Below are 25357 nucleotides of genomic sequence, written 5' to 3'. Positions count from 1 at the left end.
GGTACTGAAAACCGGTTCTTGGCGTCTTAAAATTTGCTTATATAAATTGCAAAATTAAGGAATCTAAATAAATGTTGTACTTTTAATCATTTCACTAGAAATAGTTTCACCTTTCAGCAAAGGAAAATGACAAAACCTGTTTTCTTTTTGCTTGCTTGTAGAAAAGGGAAGGCCTTGTTTGAAAAGATTTAACATCCATTTACATTTCATATGCAAAAAACTCATTGCAATGGCAGTTATGAAACCTGAAATCTGTCTTCCACTCTTCATTAGAAATATTGGTAAGAGAGTCACAATGTCCTTCAAGTAACATAACAATTTCTTCCTTCAGATTTTATAGTGCTCTCGTTTACCTTGCCCATGTTAAGATTGAGGAATTATTGGATTATTTTGTTCATAATTGGAACTACCTGTGGTTAATACACCCTAGCTCTAATAATTTTACTATAAACATTCTGCTATCATGAAGTTGAAGCTTTGTGCAAACTTTCCTGTTTAAAGTTTATAGTTGAGGTATTTAAAAAAATCCACCTTTTTACTCAGTCAAAGATCGAGCTCTACCAGTTGTCACCCTTGCCATCTTGTTCCTAGAATACCCAACATTCAATATAGTTCTTCATAGCATTGAATAAATACTGATCAGAGATTGTGTCTTGAATTGAATGTATTGATGTATAGACAATAAGCATAATCTTCGTTTGCTTGAAACTTTTTATAATGACATTTTCAATAATTTATATTTATATTATTTTTAATATATTTGCATTTTTATAAGTATATGCTGTGTGCACACCTGACTTCTGTAGGTGTCGGCGGGCCGCATAAAACACTCCGGCGGGCCGCATGTGGCCCGCGGCCCGTAATTAGCCCACCCCTGGTCTACAGGGATACTATCCACAGAGTTTTTAGAGATACAAAAGTAGGACTGCGCATTTAAAAAATCTATTCAAATATATATATTTTTATTTATGTTCTTACTATTCTTTGATTATACACATTACATGTATTGTTACAAATGTATTTACTTTCTATAAGACTAGATATGAACCCCGTGTTTTCATTTGAAGTCACTTAGGACTTATTGAGATATTGGTGGCAATATTGTGTCTTTTGTAATAACTATTCAATGTTACTCAGTAAACCTTTCTGCAAAAGTTTTCTTCGATACCTAGGGGCTCATGGGACAGATACTGTTAATTGTTAGTCTATTCAACAGTTAATGGCTGTCACGTCGCCAAACGCCTATTCCTTTAGTAATGTCAAGTACCAATTACTGTGGTCCCCGAGATTCGATCCTCGGACAACTAATCAGCCACGACAAACCCTGTCCTGTTCATGACTCTACTACATAAAACTGTTTCCCCTTCATTCATTGTGTAATATTAACAAGAATAAGTCTAAAGTTTAACGAGCAGGTAACATAGCAGTATTGTGTAGGCCTACAACACACACCAATATGTAGGAATGTATATTAGGCCTACTTTGTAACACTACATAGAAATACTTAGCACTACCACTACATACTACTAAATAGCACTATAAATCAATACATAGCAATAATAGTACTACAAATCACTACATAACAATACATGGCAGTATATACAATACATTTAATACATAATGATGACTGCCTGGTTCTGCCCTATGAGTTTTAGACTGTCGTTCGGTCGTCTCGATGGATCCGGGTTCAAAGTTGTCAAACCGTTCCAGCTGCCATCCACCGTCGTCATGTGGGAGGTTTGCATTAGGAAGTAGATATGTTCCACACTTAAGGAACATCCCAACATGAAAACAAGCTTACATTTTTTACAAAATACTTAGCAATACATAACACACACACACACATTGTGGCTTTAAATTTCAGAGAAAAAACTGTCTTTAGATAGTAGGCCTAAATCGATGAGTCCACTCGTTTTGCACTGGACACAAATTAGTGGTTCACTCTTCTCGTCTTCATTGTGTAATCCGTTTTGGTCTAATCGTGGTTCAAGTTAGGTCTAATCGTGGTTCAAGTTAGGTCTCATCATAGTTCAAGTTAGGTCTAATCATAGTTCAAGTTAGGTCTAATCATAGTTCAAGTTAGGTCTAATCTTAGTTCAAGTTAGGTCTAATCATAGTTCAAGTTAAGTCTAACCATAGTTCAAGTTAGGTCTAATCGTGGTTCAAGCTAGGCTTCCCTATTTTTAAGATAATGAGAATCATTTCACGTGTTGTTTTTTTAATCAAACATAAGGTTCAATTTTTAAAAGAAAGCATTTGTTTCAAATCAAAGCCAACCGAATGAATGTTCTAAATAAATATAGAGTCTTTTATTGAAAGGGGCAAAGAATTGTCGCAGTTTTTTAAGGTGATCGTTATATTCGGGAACAAAAATTTTGCTCACATTTTTGATTATCTCTGGGACGCACATGCGTCTCCAGACAGAGGCGTTGTAGCAAAGTTTATTGTTGAGTGAGTCGTACTGAATATCCGCGATGTGAGATAGAGGCGTGACGCGCAAAAACTTGTGAAGTTTAGAGAGCTCGTTGCTAGGGTTTTCAAAGAAACGACGCTGCTCAACCACGTGAACTTGTCTCCTAGGAAACGCTTGGTAGAGATCAATGAAATGTTTGAAATAGTCTCCAACCCCGGAGATTAAATCTGTCCTAACAGCAATAGTGCCGTTCTTTGTCGTGAATATCGTGTCGATAAATCTTTGAACTATTTCGCGCTCATCCAACTTTTCAAGCCTCGTCTTCGCTGATTGGTGCTTCTGTTCAGCAAGATATTTATTCAGCATCCTTGCAACGGGGTCGCAGATGACAACGATAATTCTCACGGTTTCATTGAAGGCTTTCAATCTCTTGATCGCCGCCTTGTGCTGGATGGTTGAAGTGCTTAGATCGACGGTCGTCTGGTGATCTAATGAAGGCGGCATCTGGGTCAGATACCATTCAGTTGTCTGGTTGCCTGGAGAATGTACAACATTAGTCACGTGATTGGTAAAGACAAAAGATTCAGTTTTTACGATACACCAAGTAGATAGAGGCCAATGCATAAATTTTTAAAAAGGTGTATGCAGTATACGTTATAACTACAGAGTGGACCTAAATAACAGTCCGTACACCTGGTAGCACAAGTAAGTTGTAACTACAGAGTGGACCTAAATAACAGTCCGTACACCTGGTAGCACAAGTAAGTTGTAACTACAGAGTGGACCTAAATAACAGTCCGTACACCTGGTAGCACAAGTAAGTTGTAACTACAGAGTGGACCTAAATAACAGTCCGTACACCTGGTAGCACAAGTAAGTTGTAACTACAGAGTGGACCTAAATAACAGTCCGTACACCTGGTAGCACAAGTAAGTTATAACTACAGAGTGGACCTAAATAACAGTCCGTACACCTGGTAGCACAAGTAAGTTATAACTACAGAGTGGACCTAAATAACAGTCCGTACACCTGGTAGCACAATTAAGTTGTAACTACAGAGTGGACCTAAATAACAGTCCGTACACCTGGTAACACAATTAAGTTGTAACTACAGAGTGGACCTAAATAACAGTCCGTACACCTGGTAACACAATTAAGTTGTAACTACAGAGTGGACCTAGATAACAGTCCGTACACCTGGTAACACAAGTAAGTTGTAACTACAGAGTGGACCTAAATAACAGTCCGTACACCTGGTAACACAAGTAAGTTGTAACTACAGAGTGGACCTAGATAACAGTCCGTACACCTGGTAGCACAAGTAAGTTGTAACTACAGAGTGGACCTAAATAACAGTCCGTACACCTGGTAACACAATTAAGTTGTAACTACAGAGTGGACCTAGATAACAGTCCGTACACCTGGTAACACAAGTAAGTTGTAACTACAGAGTGGACCTAAATAACAGTCCGTACACCTGGTAACACAAGTAAGTTGTAACTACAGAGTGGACCTAGATAACAGTCCGTACACCTGGTAGCACAAGTAAGTTGTAACTACAGAGTGGACCTAAATAACAGTCCGTACACCTGGTAGCACAAGTAAGTTGTAACTACAGAGTGGACCTAAATAACAGTCCGTACACCTGGTAGCACAAGTAAGTTGTAACTTGTTGATAAAGAAAAGGATTTAATGTTGACCCCCCCCACCAAAAAAAAAAAGCTAATCCAAGTGAGATCCATAGTTCATTCTTTCCTTGGTCCATAACTGTTGTTTTTTGTTTTTTTTTTTTTTTTGTTGTTTTTTTTGGTGGGCCATATTTTTGTTTAGTGTAAAGAGAAAACGTTCTTTCCCGATGCTAGAGTTTCTTCTGTGATCTCTTCGATTAAACCCGCACATTTAGTTGTACTTTCGGCTCTGGTTTTGTTTAGGGCTCTGTTCTGACACATAGGTTTCAGATATGAACTTTAAAAGGAGTTCTACTATATGAAATACCTATATGTAAGCTCTGTATGTAAGCTCTGCGTGGAAGCTCTATAAATCAGCTCAAAATGGCATTTCCATTTATCCTCCTTTCAGATCTTGCGATCTATAGGCCAGATGATGTAAAGTTCATCTGTTTCTGTGGCCCACGGTCAACGAGGGTGTCATGTTGCAAGCACAACGACCAACCTTTTTTTTGAAGGTATTGGCTATTAGTATAATTAGTTTCAGCTTTGCAGAGAAATTTTTCTCCACATGAAAAAAAAATAGGCCTACAGTTTACAAATAGGTGGAAATTAGTAACATTGTAACATTGTAACATGCTAAACAGAAGCTAGATGTCCCTTTAATGTAGGCTTTGAATGTTTTCCGACGGTTAGGACTCACCAGAAAAAAAATAGACATTTTTCTTGTTGACCACCAGGTGCGGATGGACGGAGAGAGCAGACAGAAAGGCATAGGCTCCGCAATGGGAAAACCCAACCACCACTGCCCCAGGTCTGTGTGGGCGCTGAGCCGAGAGTGGCGTGTCGCCATCGTTACCTTCTTTGACCTGCAAGTCATTGGTGAACCCTGTGGACAGTACAACAAAATAGAATTGACGTTGAAAAAGAAATAATGATAGAAAAATGAAATAATATAACAACACACGCACATCCCACTGATATAGAATTAAAACATTCTACCAAAGGCAGTTTTCTTGGCGGGAGATGGGGTGAATCTAAGGTTGTGAATTCGATTCATGAGTCTCAACCATACACTTTATATATATTCTATGGTCTCTACTAGGACTAAATGTTCGTTCCTTTAGCGCGGTGGCTGAGCAGTAAAGATCTTGGCTTCTGAACCGGGCGTCCCGGGTTCGAATCCTGGCACCTCTGAGTCCACCCAGCTCTAATGGATACCTGACATTAGCTCTAAAGGGTACCTGACATTAACTCTAATGGCTATCTGAAATTAGTTGGGGAAAAGTAAGGGCGGTTTGTCGTTGTGCAGGCCACATGACACCCTCGTTAGCCGTAGGCCACAGAAACATATGACCTTTCCATCATATGTACTATAGATCACAAAGTCTGAAAAAGGAACTTTACTTTTTTTTCAGAACACCAGTCAAAAGCTCTACAGCTTAACACATCAGAATTAAAAAAAAATAAAATCGTATTGTACTAAGAAATGTGTTATATATATAGTTCATCCATCGTGGTTCGATGATGACCACTTTGTCATCCAGGGGGATGAGGGCTTTGCACTGGGGTTTTATGCCTCCTCATGTGGCTGGTGAGACCTATGTGAGCCCGGAATGTTCGGCCGCACACTGGGCAGCAGTGGCGTAACTAAGGGGGGGAATGGGGGGAGAATTTTAAAATCCCCCCGGGCCCCCTAGGAGGGGGGCCCCCAAATGGGTTTCCGAAATTTATTGTAAATACATAAATTAATATATTTGATTGACAAATAGTGTCAACGGGTGTCTTTTTTTTTTCAACATTTATGGATTAAATTTATCACAAAGACTAAACCTAGATCTAGGTCTATCAGTACGTTGACTTTGTTGACATTTTAAAAATATTTTTTCCCACAGAGATCAAAGTTTTTTTTGAAGTTAGTTTTACATTTTAAACTTTGTTGCCACGAATAAAACTGCATAATATACAACGAATTCCAGGTATCTTGTTACCTTTACTAATAACAGATCTAAATGTCGAGTATTTTATGGCTACACTAACCTAGAATCAAAATTTACAGAATCGAGTATAACAGATCCAAGAGTTATTCTTAATAATACTAGAATAGTCCATTATTCGGGTTTGGCGTCTATAATTTCAGAATTAAACTTCACACTCGAGTTATTACCCCTCTATTCATCGTTCCTCAATCCAATGGAAACTCTATTTTTATTTCCATCTAATCCTTTTGCTTTCGCACAAAACATAAACAACAAATAATGACGTAATATCATATAATATTAGTACATCATTCCTTTTGAAGTTATTATCACACCCTTCCTTTTAAAGTTCTTAAAAAAGATATCTACTAGCAGGGCCGCCCTATCATTTGCGGGGCCCTATGCGAAACGGATCGCGCGGGGCCTAGTTTGGGTAGGGATGAGCATAATGTCAACATTTTTTTTTTGAATTAGAAAATAGGCCTACTTTCGTCTTTGCAATAAATTTTTATCAAATGAAAGCTCGCAATGCCACTTTTTATTTATAGGCACCCCAAAATTTCAATTTCGTCTATTCTTCAGGAGATTTAAATAAATTTTAAAAAAAGTTCAGGTCTTTATCGTATATTTTGCCTTTTCATGAGATTTCCTGGAGGCACTGGAAAATCAGGAGGTCACGAAAACCCTGTTATTTTATATACGTTATAATGGTTTAATTTAATAATGTACACTTAGAATTAGCGCGGGTCCTATGAAAGCGCGGGGCCCACTGCCACCGCATAGGCTGCAGTGGCCTAAGGCCGGCCCTGTCTACTTTAACAATTCGTCCACTTTTGGTTGTCTTGACTGGCACAACAAGTTCTCTAGACGTTGGTCTATAACTGTCTGTTTCGTTTGTTCCAACAGTTTGCAGTTCATTGTCTTCATCGGTATCCTAGTACCCAGAGATGTCTTCATCGAAACTCTTATTCAAAAAGCGTTGATTTCTTCTGTATGTTTTTCCATCGTTTGTCTTTATGATGTAAGATCTGGGTGCTGAATGTTTTTTTTATGACAACTGCTTTCTGCCATGTTTGGCCTAGACGAACTCTCCGACAGAATAATCTTTAGGTAGTCTTGCTTTTGCATTGTATTTCACTTTGCTTTTCATCTGTCGTTCGTTGAGTAATGTCTCTGCATTTTCAGCTACCGATGGTTTCAATAGTTTGGGATCAGTTGGAATGATTCCCTGAGTCTTCTACTCGTCAGCAGTTGTGATGGTGCATACGGCAGTCCACTTATCGGAGTATTTCTATACTCGAGCATGACGAGATATGGATCTTTCCCACTTTTGTATACCCTGAATCCTTTTGCTTTCGCACAAAACATAAACAACCAACAATGACGTAATACCATATAATATTAGCACAGAATCTTCTTCATGCAGTGGAAAGTAAGAATTTTTTGCCTATCTTGAATTCTGGTCAAAGCTCTTGCGCCCAATTAATATAGTTCAGAAGAAACTACAAAAGTCTGGACTGGAAGCTGCTAAAGAAATTAGTACCATTTCATGCTTTCTGCAAAATGATGAGAAACTGACAAAAAACCAATCCATCGAAAAAGCAAAAGAAGGTAGTGAATACTATGGATTCCCTGTAATCAAAACAACCAGAAGAAAGAAAAGACTTGATGGGAAGTTGAGTTCTAATGTAGGACTATCAATAGAACTGCAATTCAAACGTGTTGCGACAGAAGTGCTGGACAGATTTCATATGGAGATGAAGGGCAGATTACAAAGGCTGGAAAGAAAATGGATACCTTTGGGTTTCTTCTTGAACCAAGACACCTGTTAGATGAAGACCCGCTTATGACAAACTGTGCTACTTTTCCTATTTGTATGATGAAATAAATGGCAAATCGCTTTTTCAATGATGTCATTGATGCACGAGCACTTTTCATCAACAAACAGTAATACAATCACCAATAGATATATTGAGGAAACAGGCTTCATATGGTAATTACGTGTGCTCAAACTTTGCAACCTCCTCCGAATACCGCTAACTCAGGCCACTTCCATTACGTCATGTGAGAGATCATTCTCAAAGCTCAAGTTCATCAAAAACTATCTCAGGAGCACAATGACACAAGAAAGGCTTATCATGGCTTTAATGTCAGTGAAGTCACAAATACTAGAAAGTATCGATGTAGTTGATGTTATAGATGTCTTTGCTGCACAGAATGCACGACGTGAAGCGATATCAATTTAGATTTGTCACTTGTGCATTATTTAACTAATAAATAAAGGTATTATTCATTAAAAGAGTCTTGATTACTTTTTGTTAAGTTTACTGATATACTGAACCAATTGGATTTGGGGCGTATATATTTTTGCGTACATTATCCGATGTCAAATGTCAAATGTCAAAATGTAAGGGGCCTCCAAAGAGGTCAATCCCCCCGGGCCCCCAAATCCCTAGTTACGCCCCTGCTGGGCAGGTTATTCCAGCTGGAGCTAGTGTACTAAGAAATGTGTTATATACATATCATAGAACACTGGCGGATCCAGAACTTTTGAGTGGGGGGGGCGATTTTTTTCCAAACCCTAACCCTAATGCCCAGTAAACCCTAACCCTATGCATAAACGTGCATATATATATATATATATATGAGAATTTTTAAAAAGCAGCATTTCTCAACCTTTGGTGAAAAACAAAACAACTGGGGCATCGCTATAAGGTTTTCAAGTGGGGTTCGGGGCGAAGCCCCGACGACAAAAGCGTATTCTTGCTTTTTTCATTGCAGAAAAGTATTCTCCTGACATTTACAGCTCATTATCCATCAGTGGAGTTCGGGGCGAAGCCCCGCCGCCAAAAGCGTTTTCTTGCATTCTTCACTGTAGAAACGCATTCTCCTGACATCTACAACTCATTATTTATCAATGGAGTTCGGGGCGAAGCCCCGACGACAAAAGCGTTTTCTTGCTTTTTTCACTGCAGAAAAGTATTCTCCTGACATTTACAGCTCATTATCCATCAGTGGAGTTCGGGGCGAAGCCCCGCCGCCAAAAGCGTTTTCTTGCATTCTTCACTGTAGAAACGCATTCTCCTGACATCTACAACTCATTATTTATCAATGGAGTTCGGGGCGAAGCCCCGACGACAAAAGCGTTTTCTTGCTTTTTTTACCTCCGGAAGGTATTCTCCTGACATTTACAACTCATTATTTATCAATGGAGTTTGGGGCGAAGCCCCGACGCCAAAAGTGTTTTCTTGCATTCTTCATTGCAGTAACGCATTCTCCTGACATCTACAGCTCATTATTCATCCATGGAGTTCGGGGTGAAGCCCCAACGCCAAAAGTGTTTTCTTTCATTATTCATTGCAGTAACGCATTCTCCTGACATCTACAACTCATTATTCATCAATGGAGTTCGGGGCGAAGCTCCGCCGCCAAAAGCGTTTTGTTGCATTCTTCATTGCAGTAACGCATTCTCCTGACATCTACAGCTCATTATTCATCCATGGAGTTCGGGGCGAAGCCCCGCCGCCAAAAGAGTTTTCTTGCATACTTCACAGAAAAAAGGTATTCTCCTGACCTAAAACTCATTATTCATACTATTAAAAAAGGACCTTTTGAATAATGTTGTACTTATAATATTCTAATTTGAATTTATAGGCCCTTAATACATTGCGAAAAATCCGATTTGTTCCTTGAAAAGATAAGATACCCCACGTATTTAGATTTTGGCTTTGAGGATCTCCGCCGAAAAAAAAAATTATTCGATAAATAATATTCAATAAAATCAAAGTATAAATTGTGCGTTATAGTCCCAAATTTATTTAATTAAAAAAATTTCAGATTGAGTAAAGGTTAAAAAAGGCGACTATGAAAAAATGATTTGGGTTTAGAACTCATCTCAATCGTAACTCTTATACTGAAAAATTTCGTTTGAATTCTAATTTTTTGAATGCAAAGTCTTTCTTAAAATAGTTATGATAAATTCATGTGAAATTACATAAACTCTGTCTGGAAATGGGAGGGGCGGTAGAGTGAAAACGATTAATCCTCGCTCCTTTAATAATTTCTGCTAAAGATTGCATTTGGCATTAAAGAATAGGGGTGTGGCGACTCGATGTAAGAATTTAATTTATAGTATATATAAATTATATTAGTGACAGATGTTTTTGTTTTGTAATTTCCTAACTGTAATACAAAAAGAAAAAGTATTGATTTGTCCTATGGGGGAAATGCGATTGCATGAATCGCCCCTCCCACCTGGTACAACCCTTTTTCATTTAAATTTTACTAATGATAAAATTTGAGATTAGAGTGTGGTACGACATAATATACAATGAGTTGAAATATCAATATGTAGTTTATATTAAATAGATATTCAACTAATTTTGTTCACAAACTATGATTCTCCACAAAAATAGGACCGCCCCCCCCCCCCACTCAGAGGGCTAGAGCGGGGAGGGCAGTACATGCAATTTCCCCCTCCCCCAACCTCACCGAAACGGCCAAGATACAAGAAGGCGAGCGACATAATATAAATCTATATATTAATTCAACTAATTTTGTTCACAAACTATGATTTCTCCATTACAGTAGGACCGCCCCCCCCCCTCAAAAGGTTTAGGTGGGAAGGGCAGTAGAGATAAATTGGCAAACAGGGAACGACATAATACAAAGATCGGTTAAAATATCAATAACAAGTTTTAATCACATAGATATGTAATTGATTCTGTCATAGAAACAAGGCTTATTGATATATACCCGTTATGTGTTGTTTATTATTTGTAGGCCTCCTGATGCATGTTATTTTTGAGTACGGAACATTAGGAGGCGCAAGTTACGTGCCCTTTGTTGTTAACTATCAATGCTGCCTACGGCACAACGTTTGCATTTGTTGTGATGTAGTCAACAAGAATTAACAGGCCCATATTAAAATTTGATCGTAGTTTAGCACAATCTATTTTATTTATAAAGAAGATGGAAGATAAACCTTTCTTTAATAAATGGAAACTAATGCTTCTAATGGGGAGATTGGCCTAAGCTTAGTTGAAATCGTTTTGTAAGTTTGATGTCATGGCATTGACTATACACTGCCGCTCAGAATACATCCTGCGTCTAAGTCAAGGGAACTAACTCTTGTACTACCGAGTTATCAGTTGGTATCAGTTCCAGATAGCTCTGTCTAGCCAGGAGACTACTAAAGACGGTACAGATATCTACAACTATGCAGTAACTATTTTTTTTCCTTAGACTAGAACAAGAACTAATGAACGTGTTTGAGAGATGCTCCTAAAATGCGGTCATATAAAGTAGAGAAACAAATATTACTTAATGGAAAACAAAACCGGAGAGTCCATACAAACATAGAGTAAAGGGAGATAAATATGCAAATAACGACGTTTTCTAGAGTTTGGTCACTTTGAAATAAAGTTTGTCTTTGTTCACCACGAGATTGGGCTGTTCAGATTGGGCATGATGCGCATTGCTTTTTAAACCGTCCAAAACAATATCTTATAAGTGTTTAATTGTGTGTGTAAGAGTGCGTGTATGTGTGTTTGCTTCTGGTGTTTGTATTTAAGCGCCCATAAGTGAGAGAGTAAATATCAAAATATGTACTACTCAAGGTCATTTCTGAAATTAAACACAACTACGAGCCTAGCAATGTTATGTCGTGTGGCTTTCAACTAGTAGAGATTTTTTTTCCTCTCTTGTATATCTGTCTGTCTTTCTCATTTTATCTCTACCTCCTTATAAGAAGACGGGAGCATACAATAAAAGGGCTGCACTGGTTACATGAAATAAAGTAGCGCGAACCAAGAACTCTATTCGTCCAGATTATTTTTTAAAATCGATGCATGTAGATAAATGAAGAAATCATGACTTACCAAACCTAAGGATATTATTCATGTTTAAGAGCGGACTGCAAGGCCCTGGGCGATAAAAAGAATGTCCCAAGGAGGCTTCATTATTGGCTTCTCACTATTAGCTGAATATTTCATGTTCGAGACCCTCTGAGGTCACACAATCTGTAGGCCTGATCATGTCATTGTCTTCAAAGTAAGTTTATGAAATTAAGGGAAATAAAAAAAAAGAGACTAGCAAACATGGGCGTAGCTAGGAATTGGCCATAATTTGGGGGCAGGTGGCTTGATCCCTTTGAGGACCCTGTATTTTGCGTAATAGTTAATATTTAATGTAAAACAACACTCAAGTGGGGGCCCGGGGAGATTTTTAAATTCTCCCCCCTCCTCCCACCCACCCTAGCTACGTCACTACCAGAAAATTGTAAACCTAAGAGTTAATACGAAAAAAAAACAACCTTCCCCTAGAACTACATAGGATACTGTTTCCTGTCATTATAAACTCTAACTTTGATTGAAAAATCCTGTATACATCATGAGGTCGTCAAGAAATCTCTTTTCTCTAATCGTACCTTCAGTAAGAAGATGGAGATCTCTTTTGGAAACGACTTTTGATGGAATCAGGACTCTAGACGTTTCTAGAAACGTCATCATGAACACCAAACAGCAGCAGGCGGTAAATGCTGACAGCAGACCTTGGTTCCTTGGGACGAAGTAACGTCGACGTCTGGCCAGTTGCTGCTGACGACTGGAACAGAGAGACATTTCATTCAGTTTAACAATAGATAAGAATAAGGCTTGTCTTCGAGTTCAAAGATTGACGAGTTTCTCCCGTGACTACGCAGCCCATGCTGCGACCTACATACTTTGCTACATCCAGAATATAGAGTCTATATAAACAGATGATGAAAGGGTCATCAGTGTCTACGACCAGGACCAGCACAATGACCACTTAGCCATAGCCATCGTCGGCCACAGAAACCTTACATCACCTACTCTCATGTATTGCAAGGGCTGAAAGGATTAGTTTTACTAACGTCATTGAAAAGTAAAATAAAATAATTCAAACTTTGTCTTATAATGACAGACTTTTAGTATGTTTAGTCGTTTTATAACTATAGTGTTCATATAGCAATCAGATGTATGGAGAGCATTTATATCAATGTATCTGAATGTATTAGAGGCATACACCATAAGCATTTTTACAAAACAAAAAATATATAAAATACAAGCTCAATTATAATAAATATACCAAAAGTAAAAACAAAAGTTATTACAAAAGCTAGACAAATTCATGTAAGCTTCTTAAGTTATGCAAAATATAATCTTTCAATAGACATGATTATAGAATCATTCAACAAACATGATTATAGAATCTTTCAACAAACATGTTTATAGAATCTTTCAACAAATAAGATTATAGAATCTTTCAACAAACATGATTATAGAATCTTTCAACAAACATGTTTATAGAATCTTTCAACAAATAAGATTATAGAATCTTTCAACAAACATGATTATACAATGGACAATGTGCAGAAGAAAAGTAGAGATATCTGTATTCTTACTTCTGAGTTATGTCCCATAGGTTGGAAGGTTTGGAGATGTCTGGGCCCAACGCCATTGTTTGTTTTTTTTTCAAACGTTCAAAAGGCTTCACATTTTAAAATAATTTGTATAGCAATAATTGATTTGATTTCCTATTGTTCTATTCTATTTTTAACACGCTTTACATAACCGCTACTCACAAACGATGACTTGGGTAATTTTGTAATACAATCTACCCCCCCCCCCCCCTTTCCAGTAATTTGTTAGAATGACGTTTAAATTGTATCATTATGATTCAGCTCAATAAAATAATGTTCAAATCGAATCTATTTTCTATTTAATTAACTGATCTTGTTTTGAAATTACGTGTAGTGCTCGGTGCGCGCTCTGGTTTAATAGCTTTTATGGACCGGTGGGGGGAAAGGGTATCTGGGTCAACTTGGGAGAAGGTTTCTGTGCTGCCTTTGGGCGCTCACTAAACACAATTTTTTAAACTCGAGTCTCCTTGCTAGGCAGCCAAGAGGTATACACCGCTCAGCCCACCATTTCATGTACATATAGCGGATTTTCGTATTTAAGTTTATCAAAGTTGTCTGCTCTTTGTATTTTAATTGTAAAGATGCGGTGTAAATTCTTAAGGGAAAGAAATACCACAAGAGGGAAAAAGCAAAAAAAAAAAGCGAAATGCAGTAATGTGTGGGCGATACAATGGAACTTTAAACAAAAACGTATTAAAATGAAAAGAATTTGTGGAGATTTTTAAAATAAATAATAAACAAAACTACATTTGTAAGAACCTTGTTGCTTACCAAGTACTAAAAAATGGATCTGTGTTCCAGGCTCCAAGTGGAAGACCTTTTAAATTGGATTCTGTGATTCTAAACAGAAAATGCCCACAGATTAAATTATCATTACTTAATCGGTGCACCGGAAACGCCAAATACTTCAATAAGGCTAATCCCCCAATGTAAGATAAAAATAACTTTAAAGATGTCTACCTTCCTTACCATCTCTCTACCTAGTTCCTGGAACATCAGTAGCAATGATACAGATTTATATATGTCTTTACCTAGTTCCTAGAACATCTGTAGCTATGATACAGACCTACCAATTTCTTAACCTATTTCCTTGAACATCTGTATTAATGATACGACCATAATTCAGACGAGCTGGAGTGCGATAGGTTAACCGATTAATGACAGAGAGACTAAACGTCAAGCTCGTTAGAAGAAGTTTGTTTTCTTCTCTCCCTTGGAAAAAAAACTGCAAGATGGAAAAGTTTTTATCATTAATCAATAGTCAATATTTAGTTCTAATTGAAACAATACATGCACATACTTTAACTAGGCTCATAGATCAACACAGGGTTGTAGTGCACACCTGACACGAGCTGCTGGGGGGGATGTGTCAGTGTAACAAGCACTCAGCACCCAATAACAAGAGCACAATAGCTATATATATTATCACTCAGCTAATAGGGTGTGAGCTGGTTTAATATAGTGAGCTACTCGTGCTAGACAGGTTTAAAATAGTGAGCTACTGATGCTAGACGGGTTTAAAATAATGAGCTACCCATGCTAGACAGGTTTATTATAGTGAGCTACTGGTGCTAGACGGGTTTAATATAGTGAGCTACCCATGCTAGACAGGTTTAATATAGTGAGCTACCCATGCTAGACAGGTTTAATATAGTGAGCTACCCATGCTAGACAGGTTTAATATAGTGAGCTACTGATGCTAGACGGGTTTAAAATAATAAGCTACCCATGCTAGACAGTTTTAATATAGTGAGCTACCCATGCTAGACAGGTTTAATATAGTGAGCTACCCATGCTAGACAGGTTTAATATAGTGAGCTACTGATGCTAGACAGGTTTAATATAGTGAGCTACTTATGCTAGACAGGTTTAATATAGTGAGCTACTAATGCTAGACGAGTTTAAAATAATGAGCTACCCATGCTAGACAGGTTTAATATAGTGAGCTACTCTTGCTAGATGGGTTTAAAATAATGAGCTACTGATGCTAGACGGGTTTAAAGTAATGAGCTACCCATGCTAGACAGGTTTAATAAAGTAAACTACCCATGCTAGACAGGTTTAAAATAGTAAGCTACTGATGCTAGACAGGTTTAATATAGTGAGCTACTGATGCTAGACGGGTTTAATATAGTGAGCTACCCATGCTAGACAGGTTTAAAATAGTGAGCTACTCATGTTAGACAGGTTTAATATAGTGAGCTACCCATGCTAGACAGGTTTAATATAGTGAGCTACTGATGCTAGACAAGTTTAAAATAATGAGCTACTGATGCTAGACGGGTTTAATATAGTGAGCTACCCATGCTAGACGGGTTTAATATAGTGAGCTACCCATGCTAGACGGGTTAAATATAGTTAGCTACTGATGCTAGACGGGTTTAAAATAATGAGCTACCCATGCTAGACAGGTTTAATATAGTGAGCTACTGATGCTAGAAGGGTTTAAAATAATGAGCTACCCATGCTAGACAGGTTTAATATAGTGAGCTACCCATGCTAGACAGGTTAAATATAGTGAGCTACTCGTGCTAGACAGGTTTAATATAGTGAGGTACTCATGCTAGACAGGTTTAATATAGTGAGCTACCCATGCTAGACAGGTTTAAAATAGTGAGCTACTGATGCTAGACGGGTTTAAAATAATGAGCTACCCATGCTAGACAGGTTAAATATAGTAAGCTACTAATGATAGACGGGTTTAAAATAATGAGCTACCCATGCTAGACAGGTTTAAAATAGTGAGCTACCCATGCTAGACAGGTTTAAAATAATAAGCTACCCATGCTAGACAGGTTTAATATAGTGAGCTTCTGATGCTAGACGGGTTTAATATAGTGAGCTACTGATGCTAGACGGGTTTAAAATAATGAGCTACCCATGCTAGACAGGTTTAATATAGTGTGCTACTGATGCTAGAAGGGTTTAAAATAATGAGCTACCCATGCTAGACAGGTTTAATATAGTGAGCTACCCATGCTAGACAGGTTAAATATAGTGAGCTACTCGTGCTAGACAGGTTTAATATAGTGAGGTACTCATGCTAGACAGGTTTAATATAGTGAGCTACCCATGCTAGACAGGTTTAAAATAGTGAGCTACTGATGCTAGACGGGTTTAAAATAGTGAGCTACCCATGCTAGACAGGTTTAATATAGTGAGCTACTGATGCTAGACGGGTTTAAATAGTGAGCTACTAATGCTAGACGGGTTTTAAATAATGAGCTACCCATGCTAGAAAGGTTTATTATAGTGAGCTACTGATGCTAGACAGGTTTAATATAGTGAGCTACCCATGCTAGACAGGTTTAATATAGTGAGCTACCCATGCTAGACAGGTTTCATATAGTGAGCTACCCATGCTAGACAGGTTTTATATAGTGAGCTACTGATGCTAGACGGGTTTAAAATAATGAGCTACCCATGCTAGACAGTTTTAATATAGTGAGCTACCCATGCTAGACAGGTTTAATATAGTGAGCTACCCATGCTAGACAGGTTTAAAATAGTGAGCTACTCATGCTAGACAGGTTTAATATAGTCAGCTACTGATGCTAGACAGGTTTAATATAGTGAGCTACTGATGCTAGACAAGTTTAAAATAATGAGCTACTGATGCTAGACGGGTTTAATATAGTGAGCTACCCATGCTAGACCGGTTAAATATAGTTAGCTACTGATGCTAGACGGGTTTAAAATAATTAGCTACCCATGCTAGACGGGTTTAATATAGTGAGCTACCCATGCTAGACAGGTTTAATATAGTCAGCTACTCATGTTAGACAGGTTTAATATAGTGAGCTACTCATGCTAGACAGGTTTAAAATAATTAGCTACCCATGCTAGACAGGTTTAATATAGTGAGCTACTGATGCTAGACGGGTTTAATATTGTGAGCTACTGATGCTAGACGGGTTTAAAAAAATGAGCTACCCATGCTAGACAGGTTTAATATAGTGAGCTACTGATGCTAGACAGGTTTAAAAAAATGAGCTACCCATGCTAGACAGGTTTAATATAGTGAGCTACCCATGCTAGACAGGTTTAATATAGTGAGCTACTCGTGCTAGACAGGTTTAATATAGTGAGGTACTCATGCTAGACAGGTTTAAAATAGTGAGCTACCCATGCTAGACAGGTTTAATATAGTGAGCTACCCATGCTAGACAGGTTTCATATAGTGAGCTACCCATGCTAGACAGGTTTTATATAGTGAGCTACTGATGCTAGACGGGTTTAAAATAATGAGCTACCCATGCTAGACAGTTTTAATATAGTGAGCTACCCATGCTAGACAGGTTTAATATAGTGAGCTACCCATGCTAGACAGGTTTAAAATAGTGAGCTACTCATGCTAGACAGGTTTAATATAGTCAGCTACTGATGCTAGACAGGTTTAATATAGTGAGCTACTGATGCTAGACAAGTTTAAAATAATGAGCTACTGATGCTAGACGGGTTTAATATAGTGAGCTACCCATGCTAGACCGGTTAAATATAGTTAGCTACTGATGCTAGACGGGTTTAAAATAATTAGCTACCCATGCTAGACGGGTTTAATATAGTGAGCTACCCATGCTAGACAGGTTTAATATAGTCAGCTACTCATGTTAGACAGGTTTAATATAGTGAGCTACTCATGCTAGACAGGTTTAAAATAATTAGCTACCCATGCTAGACAGGTTCAATATAGTGAGCTACTGATGCTAGACGGGTTTAATATTGTGAGCTACTGATGCTAGACGGGTTTAAAAAAATGAGCTACCCATGCTAGACAGGTTTAATATAGTGAGCTACTGATGCTAGACAGGTTTAAAAAAATGAGCTACCCATGCTAGACAGGTTTAATATAGTGAGCTACCCATGCTAGACAGGTTTAATATAGTGAGCTACTCGTGCTAGACAGGTTTAATATAGTGAGGTACTCATGCTAGACAGGTTTAAAATAGTGAGCTACTGATGCTAGACGGGTTTAAAATAGTGAGCTACCCATGCTAGACAGGTTTAATATAGTGAGCTACTGATGCTAGAGGGGTTTAAAAAGTAAGCTACTAATGCTAGACGGGTTTAAAATAATGAGCTACACATGCTAGACAGGTTTATTATAGTGAGCTACTGATGCTAGACAGGTTTAATATAGTGAGCTACGCATGCTAGACGGGTTTAATATAGTTAGCTACCCATGCTAGACGGGTTTAATATAGTGAGTTACTGATGCTAGACGGGTTTAATATAGTGAGTTACTGATGCTAGACGGGTTTAAAATAATGAGCTACCCATGCTAGACGGGTTTAATATAGTGAGCTACCCATGCTAGACAGGTTTAATATAGTGAGCTACTCATGTTAGACAGGTTTAATATAGTGAGCTACTCATGCTAGAAGGGTTTAAAATAATGAGCTACCCATGCTAGAAAGGTTTAATATAGTGAGCTACTGATGCTAGACGGGTTTAAAATAATGAGCTACCCATGCCAGACAGGTTTAATAAAGTGAGCTACCCATGCTAGACAGGTTTAAAATAATAAGCTACCCATGCTAGACAGGTTTAATATAGTGAGCTACTCGTGCTAGACAGGTTTAATATAGTGAGGTACTCATGCTAGACAGGTTTAAAATAGTGAGCTACTGATGCTAGACGGGTTTAAAATAGTGAGCTACCCATGCTAGACAGGTTTAATATAGTGAGCTACTGATGCTAGAGGGGTTTAAAAAGTGAGCTACTAATGCTAGACGGGTTTAAAATAATGAGCTACACATGCTAGACAGGTTTATTATAGTGAGCTACTGATGCTAGACAGGTTTAATATAGTGAGCTACCCATGCTAGACAGGTTTAATATAGTGAGCTACCCATGCTAGACAGGTTTAATATAGTGAGCTACCCATGCTAGACATGTTTAATATAGTGAGCTACTGATGCTAGACGGGTTTAATATAGTGAACTACTCATGCTAGACAGGTTTAATATAGTGAGCTACTGATGCTAGACGGGTTTAAAATAATGAGCTACCCATGCCAGACAGGTTTAATAAAGTGAGCTACCCATGCTAGACGGGTTTAATATAGTGAGCTACTGATGCTAGACGGGTTTAATATAGTGAGCTACCCATGCTAGACGGGTTTAATATAGTGAGCTACTGATGCTAGAAGGGTTTAAAATAATGAGCTACCCATGCTAGACAGGTTTAATATAGTGAGCTACCCATGCTAGACAGGTTAAATATAGTGAGCTACTCGTGCTAGACAGGTTTAATATAGTGAGGTACTCATGCTAGACAGGTTTAATATAGTGAGCTACCCATGCTAAACAGGTTTAAAATAGTGAGCTACTGATGCTAGACGGGTTTAAAATAGTGAGCTACCCATGCTAGACAGGTTTAATATAGTGAGCTACTGATGCTAGACGGGTTTAAATAGTGAGCTACTAATGCTAGACGGGTTTTAAATAATGAGCTACCCATGCTAGAAAGGTTTATTATAGTGAGCTACTGATGCTAGACAGGTTTAATATAGTGAGCTACCCATGCTAGACAGGTTTAATATAGTGAGCTACCCATGCTAGACAGGTTTCATATAGTGAGCTACCCATGCTAGACAGGTTTTATATAGTGAGCTACTGATGCTAGACGGGTTTAAAATAATGAGCTACCCATGCTAGACAGTTTTAATATAGTGAGCTACCCATGCTAGACAGGTTTAATATAGTGAGCTACCCATGCTAGACAGGTTTAAAATAGTGAGCTACTCATGCTAGACAGGTTTAATATAGTCAGCTACTGATGCTAGACAGGTTTAATATAGTGAGCTACTGATGCTAGACGGGTTTAATATAGTGAGCTACTCATGCTAGACGGGTTTAATATAGTTAGCTACCCATGCTAGACGGTTTTAATATAGTGAGTTACTGATGCTAGACGGGTTTAATATAGTGAGTTACTGATGCTAGACGGGTTTAAAATAATGAGCTACCCATGCTAGACGGGTTTAATATAGTGAGCTACCCATGCTAGACAGGTTTAATATAGTGAGCTACTCATGTTAGACAGGTTTAATATAGTGAGCTACTCATGCTAGACGGGTTTAAAATAATGAGCTACCCATGCTAGAAAGGTTTAATATAGTGAGCTACTGATGCTAGACGGGTTTAATATAGTGAGCTACTCATACTAGACAGGTTTAATATAGTGAGCTACTCAAGCTAGACGGGTTTAAAATAATGAGCTACCCATGCTAGACAGGTTTAATAAAGTAAGCTACCCATGCTAGACAGGTTTAAAATAGTAAGCTACTGATGCTAGACAGGTTTAATATAGTGAGCTACTGATGCTAGACAGGTTTAATATAGTGAGCTACCCATGATAGACAGGTTTAATATAGTGAGCTACTGATGCTAGACGGGTTTAATATAGTGAGCTACCCATGCTAGACAGGTTTAAAATAGTGAGCTACCCATGCTAGACAGGTTTAAAATAGTGAGCTACTCATGCTAGACAGGTTTAAAATAGTGAGCTACTGATGCTAGACGGGTTTAAAATAATGAGCTACCCATGCTAGACAGGTTAAATATAGTAAGCTACTAATGATAGACGGGTTTAAAATAATGAGCTACCCATGCTAGACAGGTTTAAAATAGTGAGCTACCCATGCTAGACAGGTTTAAAATAATAAGCTACCCATGCTAGACAGGTTTAATATAGTGAGCTACTGATGCTAGACGGGTTTAATATAGTGAGCTACTGATGCTAGACGGGTTTAAAATAATGAGCTACCCATGCTAGACAGGTTTAATATAGTGTGCTACTGATGCTAGAAGGGTTTAAAATAATGAGCTACCCATGCTAGACAGGTTTAATATAGTGAGCTACCCATGCTAGACAGGTTAAATATAGTGAGCTACTCGTGCTAGACAGGTTTAATATAGTGAGGTACTCATGCTAGACAGGTTTAATATAGTGAGCTACCCATGCTAGACAGGTTTAAAATAGTGAGCTACTGATGCTAGACGGGTTTAAAATAGTGAGCTACCCATGCTAGACAGGTTTAATATAGTGAGCTACTGATGCTAGACGGGTTTAAATAGTGAGCTACTAATGCTAGACGGGTTTTAAATAATGAGCTACCCATGCTAGAAAGGTTTATTATAGTGAGCTACTGATGCTAGACAGGTTTAATATAGTGAGCTACCCATGCTAGACAGGTTTAATATAGTGAGCTACCCATGCTAGACAGGTTTCATATAGTGAGCTACCCATGCTAGACAGGTTTTATATAGTGAGCTACTGATGCTAGACGGGTTTAAAATAATGAGCTACCCATGCTAGACAGTTTTAATATAGTGAGCTACCCATGCTAGACAGGTTTAATATAGTGAGCTACCCATGCTAGACAGGTTTAAAATAGTGAGCTACTCATGCTAGACAGGTTTAATATAGTCAGCTACTGATGCTAGACAGGTTTAATATAGTGAGCTACTGATGCTAGACAAGTTTAAAATAATGAGCTACTGATGCTAGACGGGTTTAATATAGTGAGCTACCCATGCTAGACGGGTTTAATATAGTGAGCTACCCATGCTAGACCGGTTAAATATAGTTAGCTACTGATGCTAGACGGGTTTAAAATAATTAGCTACCCATGCTAGACGGGTTTAATATAGTGAGCTACCCATGCTAGACAGGTTTAATATAGTCAGCTACTCATGTTAGACAGGTTTAATATAGTGAGCTACTCATGCTAGACAGGTTTAAAATAATTAGCTACCCATGCTAGACAGGTTTAATATAGTGAGCTACTGATGCTAGACGGGTTTAATATTGTGAGCTACTGATGCTAGACGGGTTTAAAAAAATGAGCTACCCATGCTAGACAGGTTTAATATAGTGAGCTACTGATGCTAGACAGGTTTAAAAAAATGAGCTACCCATGCTAGACAGGTTTAATATAGTGAGCTACCCATGCTAGACAGGTTTAATATAGTGAGCTACTCGTGCTAGACAGGTTTAATATAGTGAGGTACTCATGCTAGACAGGTTTAAAATAGTGAGCTACTGATGCTAGACGGGTTTAAAATAGTGAGCTACCCATGCTAGACAGGTTTAATATAGTGAGCTACTGATGCTAGAGGGGTTTAAAAAGTGAGCTACTAATGCTAGACGGGTTTAAAATAATGAGCTACACATGCTAGACAGGTTTATTATAGTGAGCTACTGATGCTAGACAGGTTTAATATAGTGAGCTACCCATGCTAGACAGGTTTAATATAGTGAGCTACCCATGCTAGACAGGTTTAATATAGTGAGCTACCCATGCTAGACATGTTTAATATAGTGAGCTACTGATGCTAGACGGGTTTAATATAGTGAACTACTCATGCTAGACAGGTTTAATATAGTGAGCTACTGATGCTAGACGGGTTTAAAATAATGAGCTACCCATGCCAGACAGGTTTAATAAAGTGAGCTACCCATGCTAGACGGGTTTAATATAGTGAGCTACTGATGCTAGACGGGTTTAATATAGTGAGCTACCCATGCTAGACGGGTTTAATATAGTGAGCTACTGATGCTAGACGGGTTTAATATAGTGAGCTACGCATGCTAGACGGGTTTAATATAGTTAGCTACCCATGCTAGACGGGTTTAATATAGTGAGTTACTGATGCTAGACGGGTTTAATATAGTGAGTTACTGATGCTAGACGGGTTTAAAATAATGAGCTACCCATGCTAGACGGGTTTAATATAGTGAGCTACCCATGCTAGACAGGTTTAATATAGTGAGCTACTCATGTTAGACAGGTTTAATATAGTGAGCTACTCATGCTAGACGGGTTTAAAATAATGAGCTACCCATGCTAGAAAGGTTTAATATAGTGAGCTACTGATGCTAGACGGGTTTAAAATAATGAGCTACCCATGCCAGACAGGTTTAATAAAGTGAGCTACCCATGCTAGACAGGTTTAAAATAATAAGCTACCCATGCTAGACAGGTTTAATATAGTGAGCTACTCGTGCTAGACAGGTTTAATATAGTGAGGTACTCATGCTAGACAGGTTTAAAATAGTGAGCTACTGATGCTAGACGGGTTTAAAATAGTGAGCTACCCATGCTAGACAGGTTTAATATAGTGAGCTACTGATGCTAGAGGGGTTTAAAAAGTGAGCTACTAATGCTAGACGGGTTTAAAATAATGAGCTACACATGCTAGACAGGTTTATTATAGTGAGCTACTGATGCTAGACAGGTTTAATATAGTGAGCTACCCATGCTAGACAGGTTTAATATAGTGAGCTACCCATGCTAGACAGGTTTAATATAGTGAGCTACCCATGCTAGACATGTTTAATATAGTGAGCTACTGATGCTAGACGGGTTTAATATAGTGAACTACTCATGCTAGACAGGTTTAATATAGTGAGCTACTGATGCTAGACGGGTTTAAAATAATGAGCTACCCATGCCAGACAGGTTTAATAAAGTGAGCTACCCATGCTAGACGGGTTTAATATAGTGAGCTACTGATGCTAGACGGGTTTAATATAGTGAGCTACCCATGCTAGACGGGTTTAATATAGTGAGCTACTGATGCTAGACGGGTTTAATATAGTGAGCTACGCATGCTAGACGGGTTTAATATAGTTAGCTACCCATGCTAGACGGGTTTAATATAGTGAGTTACTGATGCTAGACGGGTTTAATATAGTGAGTTACTGATGCTAGACGGGTTTAAAATAATGAGCTACCCATGCTAGACGGGTTTAATATAGTGAGCTACCCATGCTAGACAGGTTTAATATAGTGAGCTACTCATGTTAGACAGGTTTAATATAGTGAGCTACTCATGCTAGACGGGTTTAAAATAATGAGCTACCCATGCTAGAAAGGTTTAATATAGTGAGCTACTGATGCTAGACGGGTTTAAAATAATGAGCTACCCATGCCAGACAGGTTTAATAAAGTGAGCTACCCATGCTAGACAGGTTTAAAATAATAAGCTACCCATGCTAGACAGGTTTAATATAGTGAGCTACTGATGCTAGACGGGTTTAATATAGTGAGCTACTGATGCTAGACGGGTTTAAAATAATGAGCTACCCATGCTAGACAGGTTTAATATAGTGAGCTACTGATGCTAGACAGGTTTAATAAAGTGAGCTACCCATGCTAGACGGGTTTAATATAGTGAGCTACTGATGCTAGACGGGTTTAATATAGTGAGCTACCCATGCTAGACGGGTTTAATATAGTGAGCTACTGATGCTAGACGGGTTTAATATAGTGAGCTACGCATGCTAGACGGGTTTAATATAGTTAGCTACCCATGCTAGACGGGTTTAATATAGTGAGCTACTGATGCTAGACGGGTTTAAAATAATGAGCTACCCATGCCAGACAGGTTTAATAAAGTGAGCTACCCATGCTAGACAGGTTTAAAATAATAAGCTACCCATGCTAGACAGGTTTAATATAGTGAGCTACTGATGCTAGACGGGTTTAATATAGTGAGCTACTGATGCTAGACGGGTTTAAAATAATGAGCTACCCATGCTAGACAGGTTTAATATAGTGAGCTACTGATGCTAGACAGGTTTAATAAAGTGAGCTACCCATGCTAGACGGGTTTAATATAGTGAGCTACTGATGCTAGACGGGTTTAATATAGTGAGCTACCCATGCTAGACGGGTTTAATATAGTGAGCTACTGATGCTAGACGGGTTTAATATAGTGAGCTACGCATGCTAGACGGGTTTAATATAGTTAGCTACCCATGCTAGACGGGTTTAATATAGTGAGTTACTGATGCTAGACGGGTTTAATATAGTGAGTTACTGATGCTAGACGGGTTTAAAATAATG

General features: G+C 38.3%; 1 protein-coding gene across 1 annotated transcript; it reads right to left on the bottom strand.

Annotated features, from left to right (window-relative positions):
• Positions 1-138: 138 nt before the first annotated feature.
• Positions 139-13592, bottom strand: LOC106050134 (heparan sulfate glucosamine 3-O-sulfotransferase 1-like). Its single transcript, XM_056034333.1, has 4 exons — positions 13483-13592; positions 12487-12662; positions 4784-4969; positions 139-2949 (listed from the first exon to the last, which is right to left on the bottom strand). Exons 1-4 carry the CDS (start codon positions 13536-13538, stop codon positions 2267-2269), a joined length of 1101 nt encoding a protein of 366 aa, XP_055890308.1. The 5' UTR covers positions 13539-13592; the 3' UTR covers positions 139-2266.
• Positions 13593-25357: the final 11765 nt, after the last annotated feature.

This window comes from Biomphalaria glabrata, chromosome 7, assembly GCF_947242115.1.
Source record: "Biomphalaria glabrata chromosome 7, xgBioGlab47.1, whole genome shotgun sequence".
Lineage (NCBI taxonomy): Eukaryota > Metazoa > Mollusca > Gastropoda > Planorbidae > Biomphalaria > Biomphalaria glabrata.
This window is presented reverse-complemented; position numbering and strand designations above follow the sequence as displayed.

Bases quoted from the DNA above. Each gene is read 5' to 3' on its own strand.
- LOC106050134 (XM_056034333.1), bottom strand. From the start codon at position 13,538: ATGGCGTTGGGCCCAGACATCTCCAAACCTTCCAACCTATGGGACATA. The intron at 4,970-12,486 runs GTACGATTAGAG...TACTGTCCACAG, and splicing joins TCTCCATCTTCTTACTGAAG to GGTTCACCAATGACTTGCAG. The intron at 2,950-4,783 runs GTGAGTCCTAAC...TACATTCTCCAG, and splicing joins AAATGTCTATTTTTTTTCTG to GCAACCAGACAACTGAATGG.